At 47.9% G+C, this 20,874-nt stretch overlaps 2 protein-coding genes across 8 annotated transcripts in view; one reads left to right on the top strand and one right to left on the bottom strand.

The window, feature by feature from the left end:
* The first annotated feature begins 4,858 nt into the window (after positions 1–4,858).
* On the top strand, positions 4,859–18,958 carry LOC120860977 (putative monooxygenase p33MONOX). 7 transcript variants are annotated; one of them, XR_005720470.1, is made up of 10 exons: positions 4,860–5,086; positions 6,118–6,230; positions 6,467–6,553; positions 9,926–10,104; positions 12,880–13,009; positions 14,968–15,092; positions 17,055–17,161; positions 17,313–17,455; positions 17,565–18,450; positions 18,535–18,958. XR_005720470.1 is itself a non-coding variant. In XM_040236685.1 (9 exons), exons 3-9 carry the CDS (start codon positions 6,526–6,528, stop codon positions 17,771–17,773), a joined length of 918 nt encoding a protein of 305 aa, XP_040092619.1. In that variant the 5' UTR covers positions 4,860–5,086; positions 6,118–6,230; positions 6,467–6,525; the 3' UTR covers positions 17,774–18,958. The 7 variants fall into 7 exon arrangements, 6 of the variants coding, with proteins under 6 accessions (XP_040092620.1, XP_040092619.1, XP_040092616.1 ...); XM_040236685.1 differs by having other exon boundaries at positions 12,883–13,009; positions 17,565–18,958; XM_040236682.1 differs by having other exon boundaries at positions 17,565–18,958.
* A 69-nt stretch (positions 18,959–19,027) lies between these two features.
* Positions 19,028–20,874, bottom strand: part of LOC120860976 (SUMO-interacting motif-containing protein 1-like) — a 74,651-nt gene continuing 72,804 nt past the window's right edge. Inside the window, exon 10 of the mRNA XM_040236681.1 lies at positions 19,028–19,851. Within this exon, the coding sequence (XP_040092615.1) occupies positions 19,607–19,851 (245 nt within the window). The 3' untranslated portion in view covers positions 19,028–19,606. The remainder of the gene's footprint in view (positions 19,852–20,874) is intronic.

The following is a 20,874-nucleotide window of genomic DNA, read 5'->3' as shown; positions in this document are numbered from 1 at the left end:
TTCAGGTTCTCTTGTCTTAAAATTTAAAAGTACGACTATATCTATTAAAGAAAGGCTCTAACCTATCACCAGTCTCTTACTGATTTATAGGATTAGAGCCTGTGAGGAGAGAGAAAAGTTTCTTAAACATAAACTCACTGGTATTCTGTCTTTGTCAGGTAAGTATATTCTTATAAAAATCTTGTAGGTAAACAAATATTCTGTGTGTCCTAGTGAAAAAAAGGAGGGGATAAGATAGTATAGATTTAGGTGTTAACTTTTAAAGTGGGAGGAATGTGAGTATCTTCACCTAGTTGGTGCCAATTTGAGGAATTTTAATATGATTCCCTGTTTTCCTTCAAACTGTATTGAGTTGGGTTCTGTTGCTGCAAGCCAAGTTATTTTAATTGAATTTAGATTCAGACATGACTGTTTCCCATGGCTTCCATTCCTGTAGGCTCTAGTTATACTGCTTTGTACAGTAAGGGTTTGCCTTTATTTATATTCACAGCATTAATCACCTATTAATTTTTCATTTTAGGTTATTAAAACATCACATTCATTAGTATAATAATTAGAGAGTCTTATCCTCCTAAGGACCAAAACATTTGAGAACAACTGTGATATTTAATTTCTTATATTTTAAAAGGTCTGGCTGAAGATTTTGATTTGAGTTTTGTCCCCATGTTAATATTGTTGTAGGGAGGTTTAGACTTATTAAATAGGTGTGTGTCCTGGAACAAGACATTTCTCTGGATCCTAGTGATTTCTACCATCCGGCTAAAAACTAACCGTATTACATTTGGTGGATAGTGGAGAATAAGGCGAAGGATTTGAAGGTGGCATTGATATGTACTAAACACAACACAGGCTTTGGGATCACACTGTTTACCTCTTGGGGACTAGCTAAAGAATCTCGAGCAGGTTACTTACCTAGTTGAGACTTAAATTCTAGTCTGAAAGTTTGGACAATAATAGCAACCTTTCGAGGTTTTTCTGGAATTAAATCAGTCGTGTATGACTCTCTTGCAGCTCTGTGGACTGTAGCCTGCCAGGCTCCTCTGTCCATGGGATTTCCCAGACAAGAACACTGGAGTGGGTTGCCATTTCCTCCTCCAGGGGATCTTCCCGACCCAGGGATCCAACTGTGTCTTTTGTGTCTCCTGCATGGGTAGGTGGATTCTTTACCAGTGCACCACCTCAGAAGCCCTTAAATATGGTCAGAAATGTTAAAGCATCTATTACAGTACAGCACATTCATATCTTAATTTTTTTAAAAAGTCTTTCCAGTTTAGGGCAGGAGACTAGAAATGCCTGGCTCCTTATAAGGCCGTTGTTAAGTTTTGCCAAAAGTGAAACTAGTTGTGAAAGTAGAAGGCATAAAGAAGATAATTCCTTCCTCTTCTTTTTTTTTAAAAAATAGTCTCTCTATTATCTTTAGGATAAATTTAGGAAGAAAATGTTTAAGGGAAGATTCAGTTCAGTTGCTCAGTCATGTCCGACTCTTTGTGACCCCATGAATTGCAGCACGCCAGGCCTCCCTGTCCATCACCAACTCCTGGAGTTCACCCAGACTCACGTCCATCGAGTCAGTGATGCCATCCAGCTATCTCATCCTCTGTCGTCCCCTTCTCCTCCTGCCCCCAATCCCTCCCAGCATCAGAGTCTTTGCCAATGAGTCAACTCTTCACATGAGGTGGCCAAAGTATTGAAGTTTCAGCCTCAGCATCAGTCCTTCCAATGAACACTCAGGACTGATCTCCTTTAGGATGGACTGGTTGGATCTCCTTGCAGTCCAAGGGACTCTCAAGAGTCTTCTCCAACACCACAGTTCAAAAGCATCAATTCTTTAGCACTCAGCCTTCTTCACAGTCCAACTCTCACATCCATACATGACCACTGGAAAAACCATAGCCTTGACTAGGCGGACTTTTGTTGGCAAAATAATGTCTCTGCTTTTTAATATGCTATCTAGGTTGGTCATAACTTTCTTTCCAAGGAGTAAGCGTCTTTTAATTTCATGGCTGCAGTCACCATCTGCAGTGATTTTGGAGCCCCCAAAATAAAGTCTGACACTGTTTCCACTGTTTCCCCATCTATTTGCCATGAAGTGATGGGACCACATGCCATGATCTTCGTTTTCTGAATGTTGAGCTTTAAGCCAACTTTTTCACTCTCCTCTTTCACTTTCATCAAGAGGCTTTTTAGTTCCTCTTCACTTTCTGCCATAAGGGTGGTGTCATCTGCATATCTGAGGTTATTGGTATTTCTCCTGGCAATCTTGATTCCGGCTTGTGCTTCTTCCGGCCCAGCGTTTCTCATGATGTACTCTGCATATAAGTTAAATAAGCAGGGTGACATAGATCTATTAAATGTCCTTACTGAATATTGTTCTTTGGTGCTAGTGACCTTTCCCTACCTGTTTGAACCAAGTGAAAAAGGTTAATAAAGCTCTACAGTAAAACAATCTGACTAAAAATAAAGCTGCATACTTAATAGAAAGCCTGGCCCTTTGGTTATAAGTGGGAGAATATAACTGAATGTTTGATGAATGCAGAACTTTCATAAGATTTGAGACTATACCAGTTCAAGTTTAAAATAAAGAGGAAAAGAAGTTCAAAACGTACAGATCACCAGATAAGAGTATAAATTATATGGGAAATTGTATATAAAATAGAAATTAGAGAGGTTTTGGGCATCCTAATGTTCCATCTATACTGAAGATATAAAAAATTAAAGTGTCTTCCAATTTTGTATTTTTAACCAGAGAAAAGTCGTTTTCTGTGAATACTTCTGTTTACCAAAACAACCACTGACTTGGTTCTAAAAGAGTTAGATTATTTAAGTCCTGTAAGAATTTCATCTGAAATAGTTTTAGCAGCATACAGTATCAGTAATTATGATATGAAGTCAGCATAACGTTTGCATCTTCTAAAACTGGTTTGATATTTGCTTAGTGCAGTTTTACCCAATGATGTTAGTGACCTTGAGAATTAAAAAAAAAAAAGTTGCAGCAGTGTCCTGTGAAAGAAGTTTCTGTAACCTGAAGTTAATTTAAAATTACTTATGATTGTCACTTATTTTGGCTCCTAATAAAATCCAGTTACAATTTTAGGACCTGGCAAAATTCAGTTAAAATTTCTATTTGCTTTATTCAGAGTACGAAGGAGTAAATTTCCCCCCTAATTTGTTTATGGAGACCTACTTTTCATAAAGGACTTAAACAAAAGCATCTTGGGTCAAGGATTTGCATAAAATATTCGTTTCTCCCAATGCAGTTAAATGAATCCTCTTTCAGAAGATGTTCTTGCTTGCAAAGATGATCATAAAGTCATGCCTATTCCCACATGGAAGAAAATTTGTTATATGAAAATGCTCAAAGGTTTAGGACAACCTGGGGCAGTTTTTTGAGGAAGCTTCAAACAGCCCAAGAAAGAAAGGACTCTTTTGAGGATCAGAGTGATGCAGAGGCTTCTTGGAGCAAAAAGATAAGCCAGAGTTCAAAGGGGAAGACTTGAGTTAGGTAGGGCTTTCCTGGTGGCTCAGCTGGTAAAGAATCTGCCCGCATGCCAGAGACATGGGTTTGTACCCGCGTTCGGACGATCCCTTGGAGAAGGGAAGGTCTACCCTCGCCAGTATGCTGGCCTGGAGAATTCCATGGACTATCCATGGGGTTGCAAAGAGTTGGACACGATTGAGGGACTTTGACTCACTCACTGAGTTAGGTAAGTGATGGGAGGGGTGTTAACAGGAGTGGGTAGCTCAGTAGCTTTGGCCCAAGGGAAGGAATGTGGGGAGGTGAGCCTAGATAGGTCACCAGAGGTCCCTTCACTGATATGAAGGGATGTGGGATGTTATTGGCAGAGGGGAGTCACTGAAGTCTTCATAGGAATCAGATAAAGACGTTTCTGATTTAAGAAAATCATCATGACCACAATATTCTGGGTAAATTTAGGGTAGGAAGAAATTGTGGGCAGTCGTTTTAGGATGAGATGGCAAAACTGAGTGAAGAAAATTATACCTACCCTTACATCACCTGTAATTGCCTAAGATAAGATTCACCTGGAGAGCTTTTAATTATTGCAGATTATCACGATTTTCATCCGCGAGTGGTCACCCCAGTAGGACTGGCATCTGACAGGGAATTGATCATCTTAAAAACAGTTTCATGCGGTTTTATCTCCAGATGGCTGGGGAAATGCTGAATATTCATTGGAAGGACTGATGCTGAAGCTCCAATACTTTGGCTACCTGATGGGAAGACCTAACTCATTGGAATTGACCCTGATGCTGGGAGTGATGGAAGGCAAAAGGAGAAGGGGGTTGCAGAGGCTCAGATGATTAGATAACATCACCAACTCAATGGACATGAATTTGCGCAAACCGCGGGAGGCAGCAAAAGACGGCATCTTCACTGGCTGTAGTGTATGCTGTCCCAAAGAGCTGGACGCAACTTAGCGACCGAACACCACCACCACCACCTGGAGGAGGCAGGTGCTGCTTGCTTCCCGTTTTGGTCCTGCTTACAAGTATGAACCCTGCTACTAATATGAACCCAGCAGTTCCTGGAAGAGGGTCCCTGCTCACTTCAGGTCGTCTTAGTCAAAAGTGCCTTCATATCTCTCCGAACGTCAACTTCCCTAAATGAAAAAGGTTTGAGAGTGTCACTTTACCGTGCTATCTCAATCTGTCCTCCGCCTGTTACAGGCCCAGGCATAGAATGCTGGTCAAGGGGCGCTTTTCTTCTGGGAGCTGGCGGATTCGACACACGGAGCCCTGGCCCCAAGACCGTCGGTGCCCCTGATGATCCTGGGGCTTGCCGGATCGTGGACTACAACTCCCAGCATGCTCAGAGCCCCGCCCTCATCCTGCCAGGTCTCGCGTGAAGTGACGCAGCCTCGGGAGAGTTTATCAGGGAGGCTGCCGGCCGCTGGTATCCTGTTCTCCCTCCCAGGTTTGCGTCTGGGACCTGTGTCGCCACAGGCACAGCGCCGCTCACACCATGGCTTGGATCCGGACTGCGCAACAACCTTTCGAGAGACGTGGGTCTTTGGAGCCTCTTTAGTCCCGGGCCGCAGGCAGCTCCGCGGCAGCGGCGGACGGAAAGGTAACTGGAGGAGCCGGGCCTGCCCTCCCGGGGGCTCGGGCTCCGCTGCTGAGGAGGAGCCTGGCCCCCATCCCCGCCAGGCCCGGGCCTGGGGCCTCGTGCTGCCCTCACTCAGGCGGGCTTACTCAGGCTCGGAGCTTGGCTGGACCGCACCGTGCAGCTTTCGCTCCGCCTTCTGGGGGGGGTTTCCTCCCACCGCGGGGTTCCTCAGCGATGACGCCCCCGCGGCCCCGGCCCCGGGCCCCGCCTCTGCCAAGCCGGCCTAGTCCTGGACAACCCTTCCTCGCCTTCAGCTCCCCAGCCTCCTACTAGCCTTGCCCCGGGAAACCATCTTGAGCCAGCCCCTGCCCCTAATCTCCGCGGTCTTTCTTAGCCTCGCTGGGTGGAAGAGGCGGTGAGTCAGCCCAGGCCTTTCGCCTCCTGGTGGCGTTGTCTTGCATCTGGTAAAGGAGAAGTCAGAGCTCTGCGGGGCAGGGGGAGGGCCGGGCCCCGGGAAGTGAAAGGGGAGGTGGCCTTGTCGGAACGCTCCCTGGACTCCGAGGTTGACGGAACTTTGGCTTCTGCGATGCTCTTTACTAAGTGTTTGCCGTCTGAGCTTCATCACGGTAGGGGGGTCAGTGTAGCAAGTTGAAAGCAAATAACGGCTTCCTCAGAGCTTCGTTTGAACTCGGAGAAATGGGGCTGAAATCTGCCTTACAGATGGGCCACTTATCTGTGACCTTGGACAAGTCACTTCTCCTTTTTAGTTTCTTTCTTTTAAAGTGGGAGTAATCAATGGATTGCTCCAAGGGTTAAAACACAAGATAAGCGTTGTCTGAGTATCAGTCAGTACTAGCAACAAAGAATGAATTTATTGACTTGGTCCCTAGCCCCTTGCTGTGGGTCAGGTTATTTTGACCCTGAGCCCTAACTTACTGAAAAAATGAGTATAGTATCTCTTTTCAGGTTGTTATGGCAAAAACATGAAATACAGGGCGATGTTTGGCAGACTCTGCAGGGCTGTGCCAACGCTGGTTGTTTGTTGTTCTCAGAACCTCTGGAATGGATGGACTCTTCCTGAGCAGTTTTGCTAATTTGCAGCAGCTGGACAATGCTCCTCATTAATAGCTGTCTGTCGGCATAATCGTCGCATCACCTCTCTCTGGTAAGGGGACCTTTTCACTGTGCATGGCATCTTTGTCGTATCATGGGTGTTAAGATCAGTGACGGGCACGCTGAGTCCTTTGACTTCATCCTTTTTTTTTCCTCCCTTGGCATGTTTGTCACTCATTGGCTCTTTTATGTGTTAAAGCCATAAAACTGTGTGCCTGTTGAAAGAACAGCATTGGAGCTAGTCTTTGGTGTTCCCTGTAAGAAAATACCCTTTGTTATTTTTATTAGGTGGCGGGGAACTCAGCTCAAAATCTGTGTAGGAAAAGTGCCTGGATCCCAGTCTTTCAATGGCTTCGAGACAACCAGAAGTGCCTGGTAAACTTAGTTCTTTTTGGTAAAGTTATGTTTTACCCTTTAAGGTTTTAAACTAGACAGAAACCACTTTTTCTGAACCAGATGTTAATAGTTACTCTCTGCCATTCAGACTTACTATTTAAGTTATGCCAGTCTATTGTCCTATTAATATAATCCTATTAATGATTAGTATTATCTTATTATCACATTAAGTCTTATCATATTATCTTATTAACCCACCCAGGGTGTGAACCCAAAATCTAACTTGAAAGAGTACCTTTATTGCACTTAGTAGTAGTAGTTAGTAGTTTGTCGCGCAGTCGTGTCGACTCTTTGCGACCCCATGGACTATGTAGCCTGCCAGGCTCCTCCCTCCATGGGATTCTCCAGGCAAGAGTACTGGAGTGGGTTGCCATTTCCTTCTCCAGGGATCGAACCCGGGTCTCCCGAATTGCAGGCAGACGCTTCAACCTCTGCGCCACCAGGGAACCCCTATTGCACTTAAGGGTATGACAGATTTATCACTTTCTTATGTATCAAATCAAAATTCAGAATAGTTCTTGTACCAAAATGACTAAACTCACCGCTTTTTTTTGTGAGGAGGAGGCAGGAGATTGGGAGGAATGAAAGTCAAAGCAGAAAAGACACCAGCCTGATTTCAAGGCAACTTGAACTTAGTTATGAGGATATTCACTGCAATTAGTGAGTCCTGGGTTCTTTACAGGGTGGTAATTTCTGGGTTAGTGAAGTCACTGATCCTTCCTTGGGCTGTTTTAGTGGGAGTGGTTAGTGATTTTTAAAATCTGAATCACTCAGTTTTTAAAACAAATTAAAAAATCTGTTTATCATCATCCTGGCTGCACTGGTCTTCGTTGTGGTGTGCGTGCTGCTTTCTCCAGTTAAGGTGCACGGGCTTCGTTGCCCCATAACGTGTGGGATCTTAGTTCCTGGCTAGGGAGTGAACCCCTGTCCCCTGCACTGGAAGGTGGGTTCTTAACCACTGGACGACCCGGGAAGTCCCTGAATCAGGTTTTGATTCTCAGTATAGGTGATAGTGCCTGTCTCTCAGGGTTACTGTGCAGGTCACACATCAAATAAATGAAAATTGTGAATCAAAAGTTAATATTGAATAGTTACTTACTGCCCAGAAAAATTTTTGTTTTCTCATATATGGGAATATGTGTGAAAGTCGCTCAGTCGTATCCGACTGTTTGCGATAGTCCATGGAATTCTCCAGGCCAGAATACTGGAGTGGGTAGCCATTCCCTTCTCCAGGGGGTCTTCCCAACCCAGGGATCCAACCCATGTCTCCCGCATTGCAGGCAGATTCTTTTCCAGCTGAGCCACTGGGGAATATATTTCCTCATAAATACTACCTGACTTTATTATTTTTAGGAAGGCTATTGGGATGTCTTCGGAGAAGGCAATGGTACCCCACTCCAGTACTCTTGCCTGGAAAATCCCATGGATGGAGGAGCCTGGTAGGCTGCAGTCCATGGGATCGCGAAGAGTGGGACACGACCGAGCGACTTCACTTTCACTTTCATGCATTGGAGAGGGAAATGGCACCCCACTCCAGTGTTCTTGCCTGGAGAATCCCAGGGACGGGGGAGCCTGGTGGGCTGCCGTCTGTGGGGTCTCACAGAGTCGGACACGACTGAAGTGACTTAGCAGCAGCAGCAGCAGCAGCACTGGGATGTCTTTAAGATGTTTGTGAAATTGCTCCCAAATTAAGTGGAGGGATAGGAGTCTCCCCTCTGTCTTTTGGTACAGATCCATCCTGAGTCTCAGCCTTCCATCAGCTTGTGCTTCAGTTTGTCTTTCGTTGTGGTTGTGCTGACTGTAAACTCCCTGTGGGCGTCTGGGCCCCAGGGTTGCATGCACCAGGTTGCTGCTTGAAGGGTGGGGAGCATGGAGGGTGTGAGTGCTGGCTGATTTCACCTCACACTTGATAGTGGGGTGTTGTTTAAGATCCGTGCCTCAGTTTCCCAGGCTGGAAAAGGGGAAGAACATCTGCTTAATGAGGATTAGAAAAGATGAGGGATGTGTGCTTAACAAGGAAGGGTACTTGGTCATTGTTATTTGCTTATGTGTGTGTTTTGAGTGAGATAATCCACATACTATACAATCAGCCATTTTAAAGTGAACAGGTCAGTAGCGATTTTTAGTGTAGTGACAAAGTTGTGCAACCATCACCACTGTAATTCCAGAATATCTTCTCACCCCCAAAAGGAAGCCTTGTCCCTGCAGTAGTCATGCCTTATCCCTGCTGTGGCTCCTCCCTCCACCCAGTTCCAGGCAACTACTAATCCTCTTTCTATGGATTTGTTGGTAATTGTTACAAATCATAATAGTAAGGGTAACTGCTTGTCCCCCTCTGTGTACATAGAATGTCTTTGCTGGTTTGGGACTTAACTGCCACACAGGTTGATGTTTTGGAGAAAGTGGTTGTGTAATTATAGCAAGAGGAAAATGTCAGCCTGAAGGCAGGATTGGGGATTAGTCCTGATTTGAAAGGATCCTCAAACAAAGTGAACTTTGCTCCCTGGTCTGGTAGAGCTGAGCGCGCCCTTGAAGTGAGAGCCTGGGTCAGGGTGGGGCGTTCCAGTGGGCAGGAATAGCAGGGTCAGCTGGTAGTGCTTTGAGAGAATGGTTGCCAGTAGTTTCTGGATGGACGTTGCCTCTGCTCTTTTGAGTCATAGGGAACATTTGAAACTGTTTTGGACGCTGCTGGACACCCAGTGTGTCCAGCATGTCATATTGCTCTTGTTTTCTGAGGAGATGTAGGGAAGGCAGGATTTGTCACCACTGAGCCTTCATTCACTCATCTATAGTATAAAATGGGAACAAGACTTCATATTTTTTGGGGGGGGGGGTGGTGCAGGCCATGAGGCTTATGGAATCTTAGTTCCCTGACCTTGGATTGAACCCGGGGCCTCAGCAGTGAAAGTGCCAAGTCCTAACCACTGGACTGCCAGGGGATTCCTAAGACTTCATATCCTCAGTTTTGCCTGAGTTGAGATGCTTGGGATTGCCACGGGGGCAATGGCCTAAAGAATACAAGCTTTGAAATCAGGTGGGTTTGGGTTTTGATTCCTTACTGCACTTTGAAGTTATGTGACCTGGCTCAGGTAAATTGAATTGTTTGGTTTCCTAATCCATGAAGATGGATTAGGGCTGCTGTGTGGGTGAAGTGGAGAATCCAAAGTGGCAGGCTGAGAGGAAGGGCTTTGTCCTGTTTCCTTACCTTGCCTGGGTTAGCTCTTCCAGAACCAGCCGCTACTGCTTTGTCCCAGAAGTGTTTCAGAGCCTTCCTGCCTACAGACAGATTAGTTTAAAGCTACCAGTATGTTCAGCTGGTGAACCCATCCTGACCGGTGTCTCTGTTCTTAGCTCTTGAGCCTAGTGGGCCTCTAGGCAAGATGTCCCTGCCCATCGGGATGTGCCGCCGGGCATTCAGCTATGATGATGCCCTCGAGGACCCTACACCCATGACTCCTCCTCCATCGGACATGGGCAGCATCCCCTGGAAGCCAGTGATTCCAGCGCGCAAGTATCAGCACCTCGCCAAGGTATCTGGCCCTGCCGAGTGCCGCTGGCAGGCCCAGCCCCTCCTTCTCCCTCCTGTGCTCCTGAAGCTGCCGGTGGCTCCCAGCACCCAGCGAGTGGGGCACCCACTCATCTCTGTACATGTTAATGTTCTCTGTGGGGTTGGTGGGCCTCTTTTCCTTTATCATTTGAAACTAGGGTGGCCTTGTCTTCTCCCGTTACCCGCCCCTGCTGTTTCCACAGTATTAAGTCCAAGCTCCTTAGTCTGGCTTTGCATGATCCTGGTCCTCTGAACACCATGCCCCCCACATGCTGTGATCCAGCCTTGCCAGTTTCCTAAGATTTCTTGTGCTTAATAGGGTGTTTGATGCCTCTGAGTCTCTGCTTGTCACTGCTCCGATTGCCTGGAACAGTCCCAGTCCCCGTCCTGTCGTCCTGTTCCATCTGTCTGACAAACGGCATCCTTTGAGTCTTAGCTCGATATCAGTCTCTTCTGTGGTCTTCCTCTGTCCTCCCAGTAAGCCGTCCCCCTGCTTTTCAGGTCTCCAGTGTCCTCTGGACCCTGTCAGCATCCCTGCTGTGTGTACGGCACCCTCCATTAGCATCCTGGGGGCAGGGCTGCGTCTGATCTGTACCCCTCTGCAACATCTGGTGGAGGGCGTGGCAGACGTGCTGCACCGCTCCTCGTGCGACCCTGTCTCGGGTGCCCGTCCTGTGCCGTCCCCGGGGAGCTGCCTCCCCATTGGCCCTCCTGCCGCAGGCCCACGCGCCGATCTGCACTCACAGCCCTCTGTGCAGCTGGGCTCATGCTGCTTACATGTTGGCTGCAAGCGTGTTATTGGAGCCTCTGCTTCCTGACTGTCTGTTCTCACCTCTTGACTTCTCACGACCAAGATGCCGGAAAGTGGGCCCACTGCCTGAATTAGCTGGTGCTCCTGCTGCTGCTAAGTCCCTTCAGTCGTGTCCGACTTTGTGCGACCCCATAGACAGCAGCCCAACAGGCTCCCCCGTCCCTGGGACTCTCCAGGCAAGAACACTGGAGTGGGTTGCCATTTCCTTCTATGCATGGAAGTGAAAAGTGAAAGTGAAGTCACTCAGTCGTGTCCAACTCTTAGCGACCCCATGGACTGCAGCCCACCAGGCTCCTCCATCCATGGGATTCTCCAGGCAAGAGTCCTGGAGTGGGGTGCCATTGCCTGAATTAGTTAGCCTTGCCCAGTTCAGGTGACTCCTCCTCACCCACACCTGCGGTCGTGCTGCACTGTGGGGTCGTGTGACGGCTTGGGTCCTGAGGGCAGGTAAAGCCCCCGTGTAAGCAGCCCTGGGGGTGAACCCCGAACAGCCTGTGCCCCCGCCGTGAGCCTGGCCTCACCCCCGAGCCAGCGTCTCATGTGAGAGATGAAAATACTTTTGTCATGGAGCTGCTGTGGGGATGAAAGAAGAGAGAGCGGGGAGGCTCCCATCTTCCGTGTGGAGCCGATGCTGTGACTGTGGCTCCCAGCCCACCTCTCTCGGTAGAGCCGTATCTGAGCCTTCCTTTCCAATGGGGGTGCCCCACTCACCCGCGCCCGCCCTGTCAGGCTCTTAGAATGGGGCGCCTCTTGCCGTCGCCATGAAGGCGTCCCCTGCAGCTCCAGGCACATTCCCCACATCAGTCATCTACCAAGGTCTGACGCAGTCAGGTGTTGAGGTGGAAGCACTCGGTGTAAAAAGTGCTGGCAGTACCAGGAGAGAAGGGCCCGGCAGCCTGCCTGTGGCGCCAAAGCAGCAGGCTCCCGGGACTGGAGCAGGAGATCAGGGCGGCTCCTGATGGGGCTTGGGGCTTGGATGGCGGCCCACCACCCTCTGCATCTGTGAAGGCTCCTGCTTGCTTCACGAGGCAAAGAATGTGCGTCCAGTCTTCGGTTGTGCCCCAGCTGGGACAGCTGACGTTTGGAACAGCCGCTCTCCACGGGGAGCCCAGCCTGACTCTGCGTGCATGCTTCCACTGGTCCTGACTCTCTACGCCCTAGGCATCCGCGTCCCCACCCGCAGCTGTCCTCCAAGTGAGGAAGCAGAGGTTTATTTAGGTTTTACTTCCTTCTACTCCCCTCTATTCTGACCATCTTTCCTCTCAGCTCCTTTGGAGAAGCAGAGAATAAAGAGGAAGCCCACTTCTCTGCTTCCAGTCAGCGCTGAGCACCGCGTCAGGTGCTGAGCTGAGGGAAGGCAGCATGCTCCAGCTTGCTCGCGTGAAAGATGAAGCACTATGGAGACTTTCTGGTTTGTTTTAAATGACCATTATTGGACCTTTAGAGCCGTGGTCCAGAAAGTGTGGTCTTGGGACCTGCAGCATCAGCATCACTTAGGGGGTTGTTGGAAATAACGTTCTTGAGCCCCTGCCCAGACCTCCTGAATCCCCTCTGCGTGCCCAGCAGCCCTCCAGTGGATGCTGGTGCTCGGCAGAGTTCCAGAACTACTTAGTAGATGCAGTGGTTAATCACGTAGGAATGGTGCTCAGGACACAGTCAGCACCTAGTGATAGGTCTCCTCTGCGTCCTTAGGGCATGGTAATACAGTGTATTGGACACAGTCTGGGACGACAGTAAAGCCCAGAGCTTCAGATTCTGGCTCTCCCACTTCTATGAATATATAAATACAGGCTCTTTGTATCATGTTATATGTGCTGTCGCTGTGCATCATATATATCTATATATATCTAACCAGGTGGGGAGGACAGCCCCCTTCACGTGTTTCCTCCTGAAGGGGGCTGAGGCTGTGACTCCGTGCCTGGCTCACGCGCCCCCTCCCCTCTTGAGCAGGTGGAGGAGGGAGAGCCCAGCGTCTCCCCACGCACCCCGGCCCTGCCGCCGGCCACTGACAGTGCAGAGAAGGCCCCTGTGGTGAAGGCCAAAGCGACCCATGTCATCATGAGCTCTCTGATCACAAGTAAGCCTCTGCGCCCTCGGAATAGAGTCAAGTGGGGCGGGGGAGAGCTGAGTCCCCGCAGCCAGCTGCCAGGGGCTCTGCATGCCCGCCTGCCTCAGCCTGTCCTCAGCGAGCCCCGCCGAGGCCAGCCTGGCTGCTCAGGCGGCGCCAGTGCTGAAGCTCCCTTGAGGCGGGAGATTGACCCAGCGCTTTTCCCTGTCCATCAGCGTGGCCTGGGGCAAGTTGTCTTAACTGTGGCGGCTGTTCCCCCTCCATGAGGTGGGGGATCTGGCCGGCAGTAGGTGGCAGGGTTAGATAGCACAGTGCTCAGGGGCTGCTGCTGCTGCCTTCTCAGGCTCTGCTAGAGGAGACCCCCTGAGGCATCGCCCACCTGCCCCGCACTTCCTTTTTTAAATTAAATGGCTCAGAGTTGTTCCTTTTCCTGGACCTTGAGGCACCAGTCTTTAGTCTTAAGAATATGTGATTTATGGTCCTGATGAGACCAGAAACAAGATAGCCTGAATTAGAAACATCCTGACAAGTTCTCTAAACTCAGTGGTTCTGGAGGGTCCTTGTAGTTGCTGTGGGAGGTTAACAGTTGCTAGATACAGAGCTCTGCTTGTCCGCAGCAGCCTCTGCCGGGGGCAGGGCACGTTGGAGGTCAGAAGCCCTTGTGTATGCGCTCGGGGAGGGTGCCAGTTAGTCTTGGGCAATTCCTGAAGAGCTCACCCAGGAACCAAAAGTTCAGACTCTTACCTGGACTTAGTTTCTTATTCACATAGAAATGCACTGTTTGAATCAGCAGCTACTGCTTGTATTTTGCAACCTTGAGAATGTGTCCTGGCAGTGTTAAGAAGCTTAGTCATTGTTCTTTCTGTGCAGTAGAACTTCTTTATTGAAAATACAGGTTACCAACAGCATAAAACATCATAGAACCCCAGTATATATTGTTATCACTCAGATACTTATTTGGCTTAGTTATGTCCACCTGTAAGCATATTTTTATATAATTGTAGGTATAATAAACCATTTTATTTTTTCAGCTAATACTGCCATGAACTTTTGATGTTGCTATAATCTTAATTTTTTTAAAAAAAGCTACATTTAAATTAGTGTATTGTATCCATGAAGAAGTCCTTTCCTGCTTTTAAAATTTTCAGGGGACTACCTGGCAAGACTGGAAAACACCTTTATACGTTTAGTGTGTGTGTATGTTTTCCCTTGCTTCTATTTCTGATGGAAATAAACTAGCCCCTTGGAAGGGGAAGAACTAAGTCCTGAAGGGCCTGTGGCGTCTGCACTTGTGGCCCACAGCCGCCACATTCTCATCCATGAGGGGTGTATTACGTAGAGGGTACAGGTTAAGCAGAAATTCCAGTCGTCCAAGACATCACTGACACTGATGATGAGACGATCAGATGTTGTGCCAGGCCCTGTGGCGGGCAGCTGCACGCACCACGGCAAGCCCTGCATCAGTAGACCTTGGCCAGTTCAAGGCACATTCTCTCTGGTTTGGATCTAAGTGCTACCCTGGTGCCGTCTGGCCTAAACGTGGCCTGGTTTCTCTTTGGGCAAAGGTCTTAGAGAGGGTGGTGAGTCTCCGAGAAAGCTTTGTATTGGAGAGCTTGTACTGTTTCTGAATGTCAGCTGCCTTTTCCGTGTTGCATGTCTAAATATGAATAACACAGAAAATGTCCTGGGGTACAAATGAGAGGACAGTAAGGAGTGTTTCCCTGGAGGATGGCCGGCTGTCTCTTTAGGAGTACCCTGCTCTTTAGCTTGTGTCAGGGGCCTTCCTTCTGCTCAGAGACGCTTTGTGGGAGATTCAGAATTGCTGCCATGATGCCTGTCTGGGGGATCCCCTCTCAGACGGCCAGTGTGCGCTCTTGCTTCCGGGGAGGATGGTGGCTATCTGTTACCTCCCCCAGGTTGCGATGGGAGGGGGCGCTGGCCATAACTGTCATGTCTTCTGTCCCCAGAACAGACCCAGGAGAGCATTCAGCGTTTTGAGCAACAGGCAGGGCTGCGAGATGCTGGCTACACCCCCCACAAGGGCCTCACCGCTGAGGAGACCAAGTACCTTCGTGTGGCAGAAGCACTCCATGTAAGCTTGTTCTCAGGAGCTGAACACACACACCCTCGTCCTTTACAGCCTGAGCGCGGCTGTGGCTCAGGAGTTCCCAGCGCAGCTAGCTGGGGGTTGAGGAGAGTGGTAGGGAGAGACTTGAATGAGGAATTTAGAGCTGGTTTAGTCCCCTCCAGAGTGGTCGCACTTGAGCTGAAAGGTCCAGGGCTCTCAACCTCGTTTCTGCTTATCTGCCTATAAAGCTTGGGTTGGTGGGATTCTGGGCTGATCCGTGTGAGCACGTGATGGACAGCAGAGCCAGCGTGGGTCACTCTGTGTGCTGGTGAGTGACCGCGGGTGAGAAAGGAGAGTTGGGAACCTCAGAGGTAACGCTGGATGGGAAGGAGTGTCAGGTTCTAATTTAATTTTTAAAAAATTAAGATAGTGTAGAATTGGGATGTTTTTGCTCTTTGATTTTTAAAATTGGAACGACTAATTTTCAGTAGGGCTTTTGTTGTTTAGTCACGAAGTCCTGTCTGACTCTCTGCAACCCCATGGACTGTAGCCCACCAGGCTCCTCTGTCCATGGGATTTCCCAGGCAAGAATACGGGAGTGGGTTCTCATTTTCAATTTCTCCAGAGCATCTTCCTGAGCCAGGGATTGAACCCACCTCTCCTGTACTGGCGGGCAGATTCTTTATCACTGAGCCACCTGGGAAGCCCCTTCAGTAAGGTTAATAAGGACCAAATAATTGTATCAATAAAATAGTTTTAAATGATTTCCTTTCAGGGACTATCATTTTATAATTAATGCTGCTTTGAAGATTTATCAAGCATTCATATTCACTTCATCTTATTAATTCTCTGACATAGACACTATTAACCGTGTTTTGTAAATGAAGAAACAGGGGTTTAGGGTTATGTATTTAAACATCCTGAGTATCTGAACTCAAATCTCTGGATACCCTATTCCCTGTGGATTCTTTCTCATATTCCAAAATCTTCTGAGAATTTGGCTCCTGAAGGGGCTTACTCGGAGGCATGAGATGCAATATATAGAAGGAGGAATAATGTAGAGTTAGTGGCCTGTGGCAGAGATACAAGACACTGGAGACGATGGTTGCCTTTTGTAATGAGTGTCCCGGATGATTTTTGCACACTACACATAAAACTATGCTGTGGGGAAGTCAGGGTTGGTTTGGTGTCCAGCTGAAGCTCTCAGACAAGACAGATGCTTCTGGAGAAGAGCACTGTCAGCCTTTGACACTGAGAACTTTCCAGGCTGTCATTCTGAATTCCCTTGCCCAGTTCACCCCATGTAACCATGGGACTGAATCTGGCACATCTTCTGCGTCTTGGCCATAGGAGTAGAACATGAGATGGCTGAGATGCCAGCGCACATAGCTTCCCATGCTGAGGGTGGAGAGGATTCACACGTGGGCACTGAAGCGTAGCCTGGGCATTGGCACACTAGCCACGGGGCATGGAGACGTGTGGAAGCCTTGGCCCAGGAGCAGTGAGACAAGCAGGCTTGTCTCCCTGGGAAACTGCTGGTCTGTGGTTAGGCGTCTATTTACTACACCCAGAGCACCAGGTGGCTGGGTACGGGAGGGAGAGGCTCACAGAGGGAGCGTTGAGCTGGAGAGAGTGGCGCGCTGAGGCTGGGCCTAGGAGAGGCAGGGAGGGGCGCTGAGGAGGGCCCGTGGCGGGGCTTCTGGCTTCTCCACTTACTGGCTGTAAATGTGCGGAAATCAGAAGCTCTGGTGTGAAGTTAGTACAGAGATGTTTGAGATGCATTTGATGAAAACATGTTTTTAAAAGACGGCCTTTAACCTAGCATGGCAGAGCCCGAAGAACATCTGTCCTGTAATCCAGATGGGGCACCTGTTAACATTTCCTTTTCCTGAAGTTAGTGTGAAGCAGGTTGTTTACACCCTCACTTAGCTGTTTTGTATCTGCTCTGAATTTTACAAAGTCTCTCTTCTTAACCCATGTGAGCAGAAACTAAAGCTCCAGAGTGGAGAGATAGCAAGAGAGGAGAGGCAGCCGGCTTCCACGCAGTCCACCCCGAGCAGCAGCCCCCAGGCCTCCCCTAAGCAGAAGAGCAGGTGAGCACCTCGCCAGCCCCAGCAGCTGGGGGCTCAGCCCGAGGCTTCCACGTCAGGGGCGGGAGCTGGTGGTCCCTGGCCTCAGCAGGGAACACTTCTAGAGCTGGAGCAAAAGGATGTGTTCCCTGGCATTTTATCCTTTCTCTTCCAGAGGCTGGTTCACTTCTGGTTCTGCCACAGCCTTACCTGGCCCCAGTCTTAGCACCATGGATTCTGGAAGCGGGGATAAAGACAGAAGCTCGGCCGATAAATGGAGCTTCTTTGGACCAAGATCCCTCCCGAAGTCTGAGTCAGGTGGGGCACCCTCTTCACTAAAGAAAGCAGCGTGGCGGGCGTTTGACCACGTATGCTGGTAACTGCCGACAGATCTTGAAATTGTCTGCTCTGTGGTTTACTTCTGCAGGAGGCTTTGCCATCCAAGCCTACAAAGGAGCCCAGAAGCCTTCTCCAATGGAAGTGATGCGCGGACAAGCCACCCGAAGGGCGGAGGAGCCAGCAACATTCAAGCCGCCCAAGATGGATATCCCAGTGATGGAAGGGACAAAACAGCTGCCACGGGCCCACAGCCTCAAACCCCGGGACTTGAATGTTCTCACACCCACTGGCTTCTAGAGCTTTCTGTCCCGGGGACTCTGCATCGAGGGTATCGAGCCCAGCTCCCTTTACCTTGGCTCTGACATAGGAAAAGTTTTGTCTTTGTGAAAATCAGACTTAGGCTAGATGGAGACATAATTGGTTTTTGCGAAACATTAGTGCAAAGCTTGTCCTTGTGTGGAAAAGCCATTTTGTATTGCTTTAATGTTAGACTAAACTTGAGCAGTGGTGTATGGGGACCTCCCCAGAACTTGGACCACTGCTTACTAGGTGACTGTCTGCATTGTTCCAAAACCAAGGCTTCAGGATTCCTTCACCACTGTCCAGGTGCGCGTGGACAGACCATGGCGTGGGGATGTCCGTGGACGAGTGCACGCGACTTTGGTCCTCACAGCCGTGCTGGTGCTGGGTGCTCCGGTCTGGTTAGTCAGGAAACCCAAGGCCTGCTTGAGATCTGGGTACAGCTAGGAGCCAGCCCCGGCAGGGACCCCCCGTTTGTGCTGGCACCGGCGTCTCCTCGTGTCCTGGGGGACCTCGTGGGCCCCTGTGTCCCTCAGCCAGCCCTTGCTGTGGTACCTACTGCTGGGGCCTGTGCTGTGGGAGGGGTGCTTCTCTTCTGCGTGTCACAGAACAAACACTAGTCTTAACACATCCTTTGTTGCACTTTAAAGTGACATTAATTTAGCTTCCATTTGGTTGAAAACTTCCTAAAGGAGAAAATTCAGTCTACTGGCTTGCTATAGATAAATGGATGTTAAACATTTTTAAAGAGGTGGCAGCTGCAGTTGGAATGTAGTCTTGAGGTTCATGGGAAACTACTGTCTAGTTTGATTTTCTTGCTCCAGGCTAGGGCTTCAAAATTTTTTTCCTGGGAGGCGGAAGAATTAAAAAATTTCTGTATGCAATCATTTTCCCCTCAAATGAGCCTCATGCCTTTGTAAACATACCTCGCTGAGGAAGGAACTGGGGAAGCCACTCGCATCTCTCTTCACTGTACATGTGCAACCACTGTCTTGAACACCGTCTGTTCCTGCTGTCTTTTGCTTTGGACAGTATTGTGTCTACACAAGGAGCTGAGCTGACCTTCCCCCAGAGACACCCTGGAGTCTCAAATGATCAGAATTAATTTATTTGTGTCTTCTGTTATGCTTGTGTCTCTTACTTGTTTCGACAATAAAAATCCGTACTACTTTCTCAAATGTAGATGAAAGTTTTTTTTCATTAAGTTACTCCATTCTGCCTGCTCAGTCATGAAGCCTAAGCATGATAAACTTGATATTTTGAAACACCATTGCCTTTTTATTGTATCCTTTTAACATCAATCTTTTATGCAGCACACTCAATACTTTTGTTTCTATCCCCCTTCATTACATTAGGTCTTAGCAGACTGGCCACAAATAGGCAATATCACAGGTCCGATATAGGATGTTTGTTTTCCATTAGGGAGACAAACATCTTTCTCTTTCGAAACAGGTTCTCAGTACCTTGAATGACGTAACATTGACGTCTCAAATTTGTTCAGCACATGGATTCTTTTTTTCACATCTTGAATGGAAATGTTAAACATATAGTGCATACAGTATTACCTGTTTCAAGAAAAGTATACATAAATAATTTATTAAATATATACACCGTATGTATTTTAAGTCATATCTGAGAAGAGGCTAGGACAGGGTTGTTAAAAAAAAGATGTTTACTAAAGAGTTATCATAGCCTACAGATAAATAAGGTAGGTTTGGTCCTGTTAGATTTTAAACTACTTTCTATCCTGGGACTTCCAAGTAGTTGGTGGTGGAGTTCAGGAGGTATTCTTGGCATTAGTGCCTCGGACGACCTTGGGCTGCTCCGGGCCTAGGGAGAGGCCTCCGCGTCAGGGTTCAGGTCTGCGGCAAAGAAGAGCAGGAGCCTGAGGAGGCGCACCTTGTCCTGCAGCTGCGGGACGAGCGGCTCCCCGAGTGTGCGGACCAGGCGGCTGCGGAAGGCCTCGATCTGCTTCTCCACGTCTACCACGGAGATGTCGTCTCCCTGCTGGGGCTTGGGCTTGATTCTTTTGATTATTAAGTCTTTCCGGTCAATCACTGAGCTCCGCAAGTGCTCTGCAAGAGGGAAAAAGTCAGTGGCACTGTTCCGAATGACTTTCTATTCCTCTATGACTGGGGAAGACGGAATTTTGGTAGCTAGGGTGTAGGCAAAGATTTGTTGATGAGTGACTAGACTACAAGTCAAAGGCCCATTTCTGAAAGGCCCTTTCTTCTGGTTCTCTCTGGACCTCAGGTTTTAGTATTTAAAAAAAAAAGCCTTGGTTTTAGTTCTTTTTCCTTTGTTGATTTAGACAACAAACCTATATTAATGAAACTTTCAAATGGATATAATTGGAGAACTATTCTTTGAAAAGAATTGCAAAGAAATATTAAATTTTACATGGTAAGTTTGTCATGATTTTGGTTTGTTGTAATTCTATTGAAAAGAATCCATTTTGTATGTATTGCAGGATAGACCAAATGAATAAATATATTTGTGTTGTTGAGAATAAAGCAAGGGTTCTCACTATGGGAGAAAAGACTGAATTAAGGAACAGGAAGAGGAAGAATTCTGTGGAAGTGGAAACAGGTATCAGTATTAACTTTCATTGTTTTTAAATTACATGATTTACTAGCCCTTGTCAGAAAGGGCCTAGAAGTAGTAATAACTGATGGCTGTCCCAGCAGCAGACTCAGCACTAGATCTTGCTTTCGAAATACTATTTCCCACTCCCCACTAAAGAATACCAGAACTCTTGGCAAAAAGGCTGATTTTAGGATCATGGCAAGGAAGTTACAAGGGGAACCTGGAACTTTTTTTATAAGAAAGTAAGGGAATGCTTAGAAACTAATGGGGACATATTAGTTTCTGTTGGCCACATTTTGAACAATATGATGGTAAATAATGGCCAAAAAAATGGGACTATAACACACTGAATTTTAAAATGTCCCAAATCCATAGTAAATAAGAGTGAGTGCAGGGAGAAGGGAAAGGTCATTTTTATCAGAAGGCCAGTTAAGAAATGTAGCAGGAATACATAACTAGAAACGGACCACTTTTCAATCTACTAAATCAATTCAGTAGTTCACCAGATGAAA

The sequence above is a fragment of the Oryx dammah genome, unplaced genomic scaffold (assembly GCF_014754425.2).
Source record: "Oryx dammah isolate SB20612 unplaced genomic scaffold, SCBI_Odam_1.1 HiC_scaffold_11210, whole genome shotgun sequence".
In the NCBI taxonomy this organism is placed as follows: Eukaryota; Metazoa; Chordata; class Mammalia; order Artiodactyla; family Bovidae; genus Oryx; species Oryx dammah.
This window is presented reverse-complemented; position numbering and strand designations above follow the sequence as displayed.